Raw genomic sequence first — 15,131 nt, forward strand, 5'->3', positions numbered from 1 at the left:
ATACCCATACATTTCATGTTTTTGTATCATACCAAATCACTTTATTATATAAGGCATGTTTTAAAGTTATGTGCAGCAGTAATAACTCATATATATGTATTCTGCCATAGTAATCTTTCCTCTGGAGAACTACTTAAGGTTGAGATTGTGTTATAGACAAAGATATGCAATTATATAAAAATAATAAAGTAATCTTAATAATAAAACTATTATACACTTTTTTATACCCCACGCAATGAAGTTAGGGGTTGGGGTTGGGGCATACTGGAATCAGCTTGTCTATCCGTTTATTTGTCCGTAGAAAAAGTTTGTCTGGACAACTCCTTTTAAAGCAGTGGACTAATATCAACGAAGGTTTCCAGATATGATAACTAGCACCTGAAGTTGTGTATCCAGGTATCATTTTTTTCATTCTGACCTTTTTTTCACAACGTTATGGCCCTGTGTTGAAAAATCCTTGTTCGGACATGTCCTCAAAAATTAAGGGGTCAATTTCAGATATGGTAACAACCATCTGATGGTGTGCATCCAGGTATTCTTTTTTCAATCCTACCCTTTTTACGGAGTAATGGCCCTTTGTTGAAAAAATACCTGTCCTGACAACTTCTCCAAATCTATATATGGAGCCAATTTCAACCAGGGATGTGTAGTGGACCACTACACATCCCTGTTTCAACAGAAGTTAACAAATATGGTGTCGTGCATCAGGGCAGTGTTTTTTCATTTCGACCCTTTTTAAGGAGTTATGGCCATTTGTTAAAAATCTTTGTCTTGACAACTCTTCCTCGACCCGATTAATAACAACACTATGTCAAGACCATAAGTCGATCATTCCTACCAAGTTTCAGTTGAATCGGCCCAGTAGAACTTGACTTTAAGTTTGAAATAAAAAAAATCCTCCAAAATGGCGGCCATATTAGATTTCCGATCGATCCGAAAAATAACAGCACTTGGTCAGGGAGATGTCAGTAACATTCCCATGAAGTATCAATGAAATTCCTTCGACAGTATTTCAGCTTAAGTTGAAAATGTAAAATGGTAACGGACGAAGGATAGCAATAGTCCATTTGAACTAAAGCTCGGGTGACCTAAAAACAGACCAACCGATTGAACCGGACACGCGAAAGGGGCCAAAGAAACTGTTTTTCAGGGGTGAAATCATGCCAGATCTTTTCCATATACTTTTTATTTTGATTAAAAGAATCTCCTCCTACCATGAGGGTGTGACAGAGAAATCTCCAACCCGAGGGATGATATTCTTGATGTCTTACCCGAGGTTGTGCCGAGGTAAGAAATTAGAGAAAATCATCCGGAGGGTTGGAGATTTCTCCGTCACACACTCAAGGTAGAGGATGATTGTTTTTCTACCATCCTGTTTCACTCACACATCTGGCGACAAGCGTTGATTGCATGAATATAAGCGTTGATTGTATGTTGAAAATTTGAATATTTTTGAAAATATCGTGACTTCTCTGAAGACCTTGCACGACCTTCATATGACCATGTATGCACTAAGCCGATATTGCTTCCATCGATACAACGTTGTACGAACGCTAATACAAATTAATATAAATACCATTAGCAAGATATTTGCAGTACATAGGAGGACTGTTCTACGATTTATAAATAAGTAACAGGGCCAGTACGACGCATACTTGACAACTCTCCCAGTGAATTTTCTAAACTATTCCTCTTTTCTAAGATCTGATGATTTCATCTGGAAGAACAGCTCAAAAGATGCCACTTAAAAGTGTTATCTTTTAACCTGAAGGTATACAGACACATATTTTATATATCTCTGGATAAAGATTCTGTAGAGTGTATATGACATGAGAAGTTGATATTCTGAACAGGTACTTACATACCGATCGATTTAAAGGTGGACCTGAATTTGTGACTTTGATAATGACATACTGTAAGGGTACTTATTTTAGCGCATTGTCGAAATGTTAACTGATTAGCACATTGATGAATTGTCACATCCACAAGATATCTACATGTATAGTAAACAATATACAACAATTTCTAGTGGCGCAATAATAATCTAGCGCAATGTTTTAAGTGCAAAAAGCGCTAAAATAAGTCAACTGCTAAAATATGTTTACGTTTACAATAGGATGTATATGAAAATTAATTGAAATATCTTTTCAAATGAAAGTCTATTAACCTGACAGGAAAACACAATTTATGTATCTGTGAGAATATCAAAATATCTTTGGCACTCACATTATTGTGAAGGGTTTATATATATAACAGTTCATCAAATGAATTTATTTGGAGCAGAGGTGACTATATTATAAAAATTCCACTACATAATTTTAGCAATGTTTGCCAGACACACCTGTAAATCAATTTAATAATGAAGCAATGAGACCAAATTTCACAGATCAGTGTATTTTCAGTAACATCAATAACTTAAAACAAGTAGAAAATATGCCACATTGATACATAACATTTACACTGGTAATATAAGTGACTAGAAATACTGAGTTCTAATGAAACAGCCTTTATCATCTACAATACTTCAATGTTTATATACAGTAGTGGAATGAATCACAGACATGATATAGCAGACAAGGTACTCTGTTGTTACAGCTAGAAATCTATACACTTTACGATGACCTGATAACCGGTCATTAAAACTAACAATTTACACCTATCCTATGATGACTCGCTGATGTTACTTCCTAGGCTTAGAAACATATCGACAACAACAAATTACACTTACAAGCAATGCTATTATCTCATCATATCATTAATTAAAATAACTTTTTGTTTTCTTCACAAAGAGGCCTCTTGTAGTTCCCTTAACTTAAAAAGTACAGGTGATGTGCCCAGACACATGTACATGTAAATGGAATGATTGTATCTCACAAAGTAACCAGTGTATCACCTGGGCTTCACTATACTAAAACTGAACTGACACTATACAAAGTATAACACTATGTGTGTTAATCTAAACAATTGAAGTACATTTGTAATATTCAAATTTTGAAAATAATACAAATATCATTTCAAGACAATACAATTGTATTTCCAAAGGCTTTAGATATAGGTAACTATCTCATTCATAAATTTGCCTTACTGATTCATGTAAAATAATAATTGCCACAAAATTAAAGGTTATGAACACAAGAGCTTGAGAACCAATGACATTACAATGTTTGAGCCTCTCCTGACTTGTAGGCAGCAGTAGTAGATGTTTTAGATATTTGAATCAACTCCGGTAAAAATGGTGTTAGATACATACTGCGATAGATTCTCAAGCCACTGTGGTTATAACCCTCTACCAATCTCAACCGCTCGACATATCTAAAGGGACACAACTCTGGTACAATGCAGTTGCTGCATTGCATAAAATATATATAAAAAATAAAATATGAAAAAAGGATTGCACTAGTCAATACATCCAGACTAATATTTACAAATCTCCTCATTTGTTGTGGATCAAATCTGGGCAAATCTTACAAATACAGGTATGTCAACAATCTTACAAATACAGGTATGTCAACAATCTTACAAATACAGGTATGTCAACAATCTTACAAATACAGGTATGTCAACTGATCATTCATTTCAATTTTTTATTTAATTATTTCTATCTTTGTATTTTGTTATCTTAGAAATTGATGTAAATGTAATCATTTTCAGGAAATTTTGATTATATTGGTCAATCAGTTTATTTTGTAAAAAGTAAAACATTTAAAGACAAATTAATTTTAAATTATGTCAGTGGTGTGGCTGGGGTAGGAACGGGCAGTAAAAGAGGAATCTCAAGATATTGACATTTGTGCAGAATTTTGTTGCTCCAACCAGATATGTATAAAGCCATGTAGTATATACATCTCTGCTCCAACCTGTTTCTTTCAAATCAAAATAAGGATGTAGTTAGCTACACTAACAGTGACTCAGGTATGATGATCAACAGCCAATACTTTGCTACAGGCATTTTGTAAAGTTCCAGTGACATTAAACTTTATTATCACTCTGTGACCACTTAGATTAATTATTAGTTTCAAAGTTTACATAGTGTTACTGTTACTGGTATACACAAGGAGATATTACAGTAGGATATAAAGGCTTACCCATGAAGACAACATGAAATCAGACTATTTTCGTATGTAACCCATGTGTTATGCTATCGTTTACCGGGGGGGTATTGCTAACTGTGAATATGATTTTATGCCTCATGTTTGTACTGCAGCTATGCTGTACTTCAAGTTCAAAAAGATCAAAAACTAGATTTAACTCCAAGTGTGGGCTTCATGGATAACCCTGCTCCCTGCAAATCTACAAAGTTTGAAGCCCTATCAAAAACGATAAAAATTTGCTATGGAACCAATATTTTAGCAATAAAGGTCAAGGTCAAAGGTCATATTAAGGTCACAGTGAACTAATTTTAAGATGCAACATACCACCTTCCACTGAGTCCAAGTATGATGCCAATTTGTGAAACAGAGCCCGAGATGCTTCGGAAACACCAGTCAGCAGGATCAGAAACATGCACGAACACACACAGAACACTGTATACTCCCAACTTTGTCGAAGCAGGGGTATAGTCTAACTATAACTCTGACTAAAGGGTTAAATAAAAAGAGAGAGGGGGAATTCCAATTTTGCAAGTTCATGGACATGAAATATCATATAAATGGTAGACATACGAGATCCAATAAATTGTGAAGCTAAAATGTACACAATTATGGTAGAAATGGTAGTATGAGGGCCTATAAATTGTAGAGATGAAATGTATACACTTGCACCTAAAAGCATCAAAAACTGAGTTAGGAATACAATGATGCAGTAAATTAAAAATAAATTGCATAAAGTGTTTATATGTATCAAGTCAATGAAAGTGTGTACAAATACAACACACAAACCAACACTGCCAATGAACAGACTTTCCATCTATCAAAAATGTTAGACTTACCCACTACCAACACTACCATAGAACAGGCTTACCAACTACCAACAATGCCACATATACAAACTTCTAACACTGCCTAAGACTTATCCTCTACCAATACTGCCACAGATATATACCAACTACCAACACTGCCACAGACTTACCCACTACCAACACTGCCACTGACTTACCCACTACCAACACTGCCCCATATTTACCAACTACCAATACTGCCACATATATACCAACTTCCAACACTATCACATACTTACCAACTACCAATACTGCCACAGACTTACCAACTACCAACACTACCATATACTTACCAACTACCAACACTACCACAGACTTACCAACTACCAACACTGCCACAGACTTACCAACTACCAACACTACCACATACTTACCCACTACCAACACTACCACAGACTTGCCCACTACGAACACTGCCACAGACTTACCAACTATACCACCACTGCCACAGACTTACCAACTATACCACCACTGCCACATACTTACCAACTATATATATATACCACCACTGCCACAGACTTACCAACTACCAACACTACCACAGACTTACCAACTATCAACACTGCCAGACTTACCAACTACCAACACTGCCACAGACTTACCAACTACCAACACTGCCACAGACTTACCCACTACCAACACTACCACAGACTTGCCCACTACGAACACTGCCACAGACTTACCCACTACCAACACTGCCACAGACTTACCCACTGTTTATAACCTTTATACATCACGTGAAGCAGGAAAAAACATGGTTAGATACATATAACGTGAAACCAGTTTACAATGACAATGTATATAACAATCTTTTATCTACATGTATATTAGTACAAATTAATTTACTCCATCAATAGCAATTTGTCTTTAAACAGTTAATCCTGTATGTCTTTATATTTAGTGCCACTCTGTATGCATAATTATACCTTGAGAACCGTTTTTCCCAATCTGATGTTTGATGTACACAGGTGAGATGTAAACAACAAATACTCAAACATGTGACGCAAAATAAAATATTATTATGAAATGTGTAAAAACATGTTGCGTAATATGCATGTTAGACACTAATTAAGCAATGTAACGTTCTATAGAACATTGTTTTGAGTAATCTAGTCGATCTGTTTGTAAACATTTGATGTTAAACTACAGATAAGTAGTTAACAAACCTACATGTAGATGTGATTCTTTTTTGGCCCATCTTTAATCATCTGATGTCATGTAACACTGTTTTGCACTAACGTCTTCCATTGTGACATACTGGTTCATGGTCATTCTTTCCCTTCATGGAAATTTAAACAGGAATCATCTGTTTCAGAGAAACAAACATGATGTATGGTATTTCAGTGATACATTATGAACATTAATCATAGCTGAAAAAGGTCCCTTAGTAAACTTGCTGTCATGTTTATTTATCTATCATTATTTTTTTTCATTTTTAAAAAGACACTTAGTATCTTGTTATATTTATTTCTTTAAACAACTTATAAATGAACTATTTTTTATAACTTGCATTAGATACAACTTATCACAGAACCTGTACATTAAGTAACATCACACACCATTTCGTAATTACACAATTTCACAACAATAAGGATACTCTTTAATGGTAATAGGCACCCTTTAATGGTAATAGGCACCCTTTAATGGTAATAGGCACCCTTTAATGGTAATAGGCACCCTTTAATGGTAATAGGCACCCTTTAATGCATTTAGACTTAGGACTAGCAATAATGACCCTATTTAGCATATATATATACTGTGGTACTACTTTACCCGTTATGGAATATGACTTTGTTTGGTGAAATATATGCACATCACTAGTGATAGAAATTAATTACTTTTGATTCCACCATCGACACTATTATTATTTTTCTTTTCGTTTCAACATCATAATCCACTGGACATTAATAATGGTAATGGAGGTTGGAGTCATACCTTGTTATGGTAGTAGCTCTGTATTGTGACTGCAGTAAGACAATGAAATGATCTACCTCTCTTTCATTTTAAATGTACTACATGATTTGCACTGGTAAATTAAATCAAGGTAAATCATCCAATAACAGCTAAATAGCTTTACAATTAAAATCGGTGGAAAACCATCTAATTACAGTGAAAAGCCAAACTCTCCATCGAGATCATAGTCGTAATCATATATATCATCATCGTATTCAAAGTCATTGTCTGTATCATGCCCAGAATGAGTTGTACCACTGTCATCCGTGTCGGGATCGGAGAATCGCATGGTGACCTGCAAAGCGTTTGCATAGGCATCGTCATAGTATTCCACAGTATCCAGCTCCATAAGGTCAGACTTGGTCAGGTAGCCAAACGTCACCAGGGAGATGTTGTCTATCGGGGGCGGTCTGTGGACAATGGTTTGAGGATACATCTCACTGATTTCGTGCAGTGAAGTTGTGTACGGTGCTGGGTTGTTGAGTATGAAGATGCTGTTTTCTGTAGCTGCCTGTATTTGATATCCGTACATATCAGTTAGGTTATCTGTCAGTGATCCAGGTGAAGGGACCTTGCGAAGGGAGGTAACCCATTTACATCTGACTTCATCTAAGACTAGCGCTGGTTTCCCAGGATGATAGATGAGAACTGTGTCATCTCTCACACACAACATGTACGGCTTCACAAAATCATCATAAGAAATCTCTGGTGGACAGATTTCCCAGGAATTAAATACTTTTGATTTTGTATCGAACATTACAAAACCAACTGATTTCTTGATGCAGAATTCCTCTGAAGGCCCAGTGCGATGACGGAACCACAGAAAGATGAATCTGTCATTTCGGACAGCTGCTCTTGCTAAACTGATGAAACGGGCACCAGGGATTTGATGACACTTATATTGATGATTGGTTAGGCTGCACTGGAACAAGTTGCCTGCCCCTTCCTTGTTACCAATAACATAGAGATTGTGGCCACACACTGCCACAGCTGGTGGCACTGAGCGGTAGTTGGTCAGTGTTGTTCGGTATGTTGGGTTGTAGTAGTCGGCTGTGCGGAATGAATACACAGCTGGTTGCCCTTTCAGGAGGTCAACAACCAAGATGTTGATTTTCAACATGTCAGAAGGGTAAGGGAAGCTTGGACAAAGGTACATGTAAAGACAGTTTCTGTGGGCTACCAGGCTACAAACTGTTTGCCTTGATGGTATCATCTGAGACAACTTTTCACTGCTAATTGGAAACTGAAACCATTTTTGACTGTATATGCTGTAGACTAAAATTCTGAGGAATTTCATACCTTGATTGCAAATCACTGTATACAAAACTGGACAAATTGTATCATTCACGCTAATTGACTCATGAAGGACATTTTCTTTCAACATGCATGACATGTGTCCTTCAGCATCTCTCCTGATTGCATCTGAGAGAGATGACTGCATGAAGATGGACAGGTCCCGCTGCTTTATACCTTGCCCCAAGATGGTTGTAGCACTGTCCCCTGTGTCGTACACCCATAATTTGATACAGGCACACAGATCACTCTTGTACATCTCTCTGCTTTCCTTACAGTAGTCAACCCATCGTGTGATCAGTCTTTTCAACTCATTGTAACTTGTCTGGTGGACTGTTCTTGGATCCTCCAGCAACTGGAAAAAGTATGGGGGAGGCATGTCCAGAATTTCATCATTGTGTATGAGGTAGTCATGGAAACGAGATTCAATTATCTTTTGACACGCTTCACTTACTTCAAGCAAATTATGATTTTCAGTTAAAAATTTCACTCGCAAACAATTACTGAGATCCAAGTTACCAAGGTCAAGGTAAAATTGTTGACAGTAGTCTTTGACGTCATCTAACAGTAAAAAGTCTGACACTCTGAGTATATCATCAACGTTTGAAATACTGACCGTCAGTGACCCCGTGTACATATAGTCTAGCACACTGCTAAATACGGCGTCGTCTTCCAACAAGAGTGATTCGGATAGATCTATTTCGCTAGACGATTTCTCTCTCATTTCACATGTAAACATGGACAGAAAATAAGGGCTCCATAGCGCTAATATAGCACGGTGTGCATGGTATAGTCTTCCATTTATCAGGAGAACGACGTCGCATAGCTGTCCCGTCTCCCTTTGTCGCATCAACGGCCTGATAATATAATCTTGGGCGTTCCTGAAGAATTGTTTCTTCTCTGCTCTCATATAATGAGACATTATTGTGCATATTAGGACTATTGAATCTCATCTTCCCCTCGTCCACATTCTTGGTACTACCAGTAAATCGTAGGGACTAAAGATGAGTGGCCACTATGAATTCATAATGATAAGACCAACACAATATTGGTTTCCCTGTGCAATCGATACTTATGTTGATGAGCCAACGCCATATTATAAACAACAAGCGTTTGGCTGATCTCGTCAGGCCCGATCTCGCTGGTGCTACTAAATGCTTTCGTAGAAATGCGTGTAATGGGACAACAACCATAATGGTAGATTTTACAGGTTAGCAAACTCAAGTTTGGGTCACTGGTAAAATAAGCATTTCCTTTACATCCCATTGATTTAAAATTGTAAAATATATGCTTGCACAATTTAGCGAAAATAGTATATTTCCTTTATTCAAATAAAAGCCAAGAGTTCAATGAACTTTTTTTGTTGCCGCGCCTTAGTTATACATATTGCATGATCTTCATCATGGTGAAGGAGGCAATTATATGGCAGAAACAGAAACAGAAACTCTCAGACATATAAATCCATGAAGTATTCAAGTCTCTGATGAACTCAAACAATACAGATGGGGAGACCGGGGTAAGTTGGGCCCATTTTTATTTATGAAAGTCGTTCTAATCATAAGTATTTTTTTGTTATTCAGCAAATGTTTACAACTTTGAGGATATAAGCAGTTTAGTTAGCTGGAGTAGCTATCTTGTAAACTTAATAAAAGAGAGAGAGTTACTCTTTGGAGGATGGAAAGAAAATCATCTCATAGGCATCTCATAGGTAAGACATCAATGGAAAGCCTATGGCTTGTAATGATGTTATTTATCTGCATTTCGCTAATTGATTGGTTGATGATGGAGTGTGCGAAGAATGGTATACATTGTATGACATTAAAAATATCTAGACGTCTAGTGAAGTCTAATTGTCGCAATAGTATTAATTACTATTAACACATCGTAGATTAAAAGGAAGGATAAAATTTGTGTGCATGCTCTTTCCAGTGCACGTTTAACCTATTTTTAAAAATATTCAAACTTTCGGCATAAACCACTTCAGCTGATATATTGTTCCAGTTTGTAACTATTCGATTGCTGAAAATGTTTTTGGTGGTGTTTGAGCGGCATTGTTTCTTAAATAGCTTTAGCTGGTGACCTCTTGTTGCCGGATAGGTGGATTCAGTAGATAATTTAGACTTGTCTGCATCGTCCACACCACTCAGAATTTTGTACCTCTATATTCAAGTGTGGGCAGTCCTAGTCGTTTTAGTCGATCTGGGTAAAGAAGGTCTTGCAGTGTAATTAACGTTTTAGTTGCCCGTCGTTGTATTTTTTCCAGTGAATGTATGTCTTTCTTTAGGAGGGGTGACCGTATTGTGGAGCAGTACTCAATATGAGGTATGACAAGTGATTTATATAGTAATAGGAATGTTGATTGATTTAGAAATGTAAATGTTCTAAAAATAATTCATAACATTCTGTTTCCTTTGAAGACGGCTGCAGACACATGTTCACTAAATTTGAGTTGTTTGTCGAATGTCATTCCGAGGTCTCTCTCCTTGTCTGTTTTTACAATCATGGTTGTGACTCCTTCGTTTGTGAAATTGTACTGGCTATTGCTGGATGTATTACCAATTTCCAAGTGTTTGCATTTCTCTAAATTTAATTTCATGAGCCACCTCTCAGTCCATTCACACACTTTGTTGATGTTAATTTGTAGCTCTGTGGTGTAAATATACTTGAGTATATTTTTGTATCATCTGCAAATAGCTTCATTAATTGACATAAATGAGAAACAAAATCGGCCCGGTAACACTTCCCTGGGGGACCCCGCTTGTCACATTCTGTACTCTCGATAATGTTCCATTGATAACAACTCTTTGTTTCAGATTTGTCAGGTATTTCCGTATCCAGTTGCTGACTTAACCTGTAATGCCATATGCTTCTAGTTTGTGTAGAAGCAGCCTGTGCGAGACCTTATCGAAGGCTTTACAGAAGTCTAGGTAGATGACATCTGTATTGGCCCCCTCATCCATGGCAGTTGCCCAATCTTCCAGAATCTCCATGATCTCACTTTAATTCTTTTTGATAGTTTTGCAAACTTATTTACGTCATACAATTGCACGTGTAACATACTACGGTCAGCTTCACACGATGATATAGATAAAAGTCTAGCATTGACTTTCGTATTGCTGTGATAAACGAAATTATTGAAATGTCAGTTTGGGACAGGGTGAGTCAATTAATGATACTGGGGAAAGTTCGGCCCAAGGAACACATAAAATGTTGGAAAATTGGCCGGGAAATCTGACGTTGCATGCTTTATGACGTCATAAAGCTTTTAACAGAAAAAAGTTAAATAATGCTAAATACGGACGTGTATATATATGTATCGAGTAAAGTTAAACAAAAATTCCGTAATCGTCAATATTGACGGAGGAAGTTTAGGTTCCCAGATGAAGATGAAACAGGTCATATAACTAACAAAGTACTGCCAGTAGCAAGCTTAATAACAAGCAATTAAAAGCACAATAGCAAATTATATCTCAACATACAGTATGAGACATATTTATATAAACAACGAATGAACTCAAACCAGTGTGAACACAGGGAGCAGTTGCAGAGTGAGTCACCCAGCGTGCCGAGCAGTCAGGAAAAAACCGGAAAAGAACTAGCTGTCCTGGGCCTGTTCGTTTAGGCAGGCCTTGCAAGGCTTTGTCAAGGCTCACCTGAAAGCAGCATCAGCTTACTAGGACTGACCTTATTTCATAAGGTCCAACCGGTTCAACCGTTTGGGCCGCGATAAACGAAAAACGGCCCTGAGCTCATTAGGTAGACCGTGTTTCACACCATGGCTGCCTCACAGCGGGAAAACTTCAAGCCAAACCTGGTGGTGTTCACTCTTGGGAATCTCGACTGTGTTTGTGGCTTAATTCCAATGTGGCCCCTTAGATCTAAATACATCAACTCTGTTCACAAAATAGTTACATAAATATATAAAAGATATTGATAATTTGATAAGATTTAAAGGCACAGTCATTGGTAAAAAAAACATATTAAATGTTCAAACAAAAAACACCTATATTGCCTCTTACTTTATACCATGGCATTCTGGAGTGCAGGTGATCGGGCATCCCCTACCTAACAAGCTCTCCTTCATGCCATTCTTACCTTAACCTAAGTCTCTCCGCGGCATAAGGCCTCCCGCGCTTTTTTCCAACCCAATCTGTCAAGAACAAGGGTGCTGCTGTTTTTGCGGTGTTCCAGCTTCTCCATCCTTTATGGTTGTGCTCTTTATGCCATATAGCAGATATATCATGAGACCTATACAATTTCACATACTTGTGCCATAAACTAAAATCAACAGAATAATGCTGGTAATAATTGAGTGATCTAAAATATGATGAAATTAATCTTTTACCGGTATTTTATCAATTAAATAGTATTAACATAAAATTCTATTTGCGAAAGAGCTGGTGGTTGGGCCAATCCCTACCGACCAAACTCTCAGACTGTATATTACATTATACAGTGATAGGCTCGTACCGGTATATAACTTATATTAATAAAAAAAATGAAATATGAATAAGACTTATAGTAACCAATATATCACGCTTGAATTAGTTAAAATCTTATATACAAATGATAACTGTAAGTACATAATTTTTTTATTAAAATTTGTTAACTTTTTGCATAAGAGGGTTGGTGGTTGGGGCAGTCCCTACCGACCAAACTCTCAGGCTGCACGTGTGTGTATAGCTTACATAAATAAAAATAACTTTTGGAATAATGATAGGATCTGTAGTCAGAAGTATATCGCATTTGAATAATTTGATAGATAATTTTTAACATGTATATTTGAATTAACTGCCACTTGCAGAATAGGGCTGGTGGTTTGGCCAGTCCCAACCGATTAAACTTTCAGACTGCATATAAAGTAACAGTATAGTATCTTTCAATAAAAGCAATTATAATAACATTTTAAGTAAGAAACTATAGAGGATATCACTGAAGTCTCACTATTACCCTGTTACAAACTCATAATTTTGTTCAGATCTAAAATTTGATGTTAAATTTTGTTTTACTAGAATTTTGAACCTGTGTAAGTTGTTGGTAGCCTTATTTTTCTGGTAATTAATTCCAATCTTTTATTGTATTGTAAGAGAAAGATGTGGGTTCTACCCCACTTACATTATGCATATAAAAGTTAAACTGGCTTGATATTGTACACCTCTTGTTGTTCATTTCAAAGCCTTCCTTCATGTAAGTTGGACATTTTTTCATGAAAAAATCTTTAAACATGGATTAGTCTCAATTGAGCCACTCTATTACTTACATTCAGCATACTTAATTTTTCCTGTTCTATAAAAGTTATTCTTGTCCTCCAATCAAAATCTAAAATAAAACGAACAACCCTGTTTTGTGAAACTTAGAGTTTGTGTTTGAGATTTTTGGAGATACCCTCGAACCAGGATGAGAAAGTGCCGAGCAGAGTATTTTTCTTGATGGCAGAGGTAAGAGTTTTTTGTTTCGGTATAAAAATGTTGGTCTTTGATTAATTTTCGAAAGTATTGTTCACAACATATTGTTCTTAAAGAAACTGGACTAAGATTGTAAAAAAGATTCATGTAGGAACCAATTAGTGTTATATGTGACGTTTCGATGAATAGTACGGTATGCACTCTGCCAACTTCATCAGATAAATGACCAGTGAAGCGTATGTACAAAAAGGTGTAAAATACGTACGAGTTGCCCACGCAAATCAATGTCGATTCGGTCATTCATATTACGAAGCGTATTGTGGGGCTTCATGATTGTTTCTATGTCATGACCGCGAAACATCCTCTGGGTGGTTTTGTTCTTATCCTTGATGGAGTTTTTTTCTGTTCCACCCTTCCTTTGACACTGTTTTGAGGCCAGTTTGAGAGCCCATTCCGCATATGCACAGGTTTTTATTGCCCCAGCGTTGTGATTCTGCTCCTGTGTTTTGTCCTGTTGTTCTGTGACACTTGTATCACATCTGTTGAGCAATGTGTGTACGACGCCTAACTTCTGGTGCAAAAGATGGTGAGATTTGAAGTTCAGGTATTGGTCCGTATAGGTCTTTTTTTCTATAGACCAATACCTTCACGGTTTCGTCTTCTTTCTTTACCAGTAGAGTGTTTAGGAAGGTCATTGTGCCGTTGGTTTCTTCCTCACATGTAATTTTGATGTTGTTAGTGACATCTATGGTGTTGATACGGGTGGTCAAATCATTCTGTGACCCCTTCTTGAGTATCTCAAGTATGTCGTTAACATAGTTTCCATAAGCTTGGCTTGCATTCTATGGGGGCAGTAGCTATTGCTTTTTGCTCCAGATGTTCCATGAACAAATTTGCCACAATGGGAGACACTGGACTACCCATAGCAGTGCCGAAGAATTGCTGATACTCGGAAACTAACATATGTTGTTGTCAGCACAAGTTCTAGTCAGTCCACGATGTCCTGACTCTGGAGGTTGGTGTTCTTACGCCAGGATCTGTCTAGTCCTACGCGTTTCCGAATTATTCTAAGTGCATCGTCAATGGGTGTGTTGGCTAAGAGAGAGACAACATCATGTGAAATTAAATATTTGTCTTCCTGAATCATGATGGTAGACATATCTTCAGCTAGATGTTTTGAGTTCTTGACATGGTGTTCCGATTTACCCAATTGCGGTCGAAGAATGTCTGCTAATGACATGGAAACATTGTAACCAATGGACCCAGTGTAGTTCACAATAGGCCTCAGCGGGTTCCCCTGTTTGTGGATCTCGGGTGTATAGTACATTCTAGAGGTGTTCTCTGCCGTTGAATACAGATATGGCTATGATACGCCTTTTAAACTTTTGAGTTTGATCGGTCTGCAGCTGTTCCTATGTTTTGTTGTCATGTGGCATTGTCATGACCTTGGCCTCATAATCGTCGGTGTCCATGACGACTGTTGCCTTTCCCTGGTCAGCTGTAATATCGTAACGGAATTGTCTCTGTCTAATTTTTGGAGTGCG

At 37.1% G+C, this 15,131-nt stretch overlaps 1 protein-coding gene across 2 annotated transcripts; it reads right to left on the reverse strand.

Moving 5' to 3' along the window:
• Positions 1 to 3,545: 3,545 nt before the first annotated feature.
• LOC110441522 lies at positions 3,546 to 9,271 on the reverse strand. Of its 2 annotated transcripts, XM_021484695.1 has the most exons (2): positions 8,799 to 9,271; positions 3,546 to 8,537 (listed from the first exon to the last, which is right to left on the reverse strand). In XM_021484695.1, the coding sequence occupies exons 1-2, from the start codon at positions 9,102 to 9,104 to the stop codon at positions 7,041 to 7,043; spliced, it is 1,803 nt and encodes a 600-aa protein (XP_021340370.1). In that variant the 5' UTR covers positions 9,105 to 9,271; the 3' UTR covers positions 3,546 to 7,040. The 2 variants fall into 2 exon arrangements, with proteins under 2 accessions (XP_021340370.1, XP_021340369.1); XM_021484694.1 differs by having other exon boundaries at positions 3,546 to 9,271.
• Between the last annotated feature and the right edge of the window lie 5,860 nt (positions 9,272 to 15,131).

The sequence above is a fragment of the Mizuhopecten yessoensis genome, unplaced genomic scaffold (genome assembly GCF_002113885.1).
Source record: "Mizuhopecten yessoensis strain PY_sf001 unplaced genomic scaffold, ASM211388v2 scaffold716015, whole genome shotgun sequence".
NCBI classification, from domain to species: Eukaryota; Metazoa; Mollusca; class Bivalvia; order Pectinida; family Pectinidae; genus Mizuhopecten; species Mizuhopecten yessoensis.

What these genes read in the sequence shown, in the direction of transcription:
- LOC110441522 (XM_021484694.1), bottom strand. Translation starts at nt 9,104, where the DNA reads ATGTCTCATTATATGAGAGCAGAGAAGAAACAATTCTTCAGGAACGCC.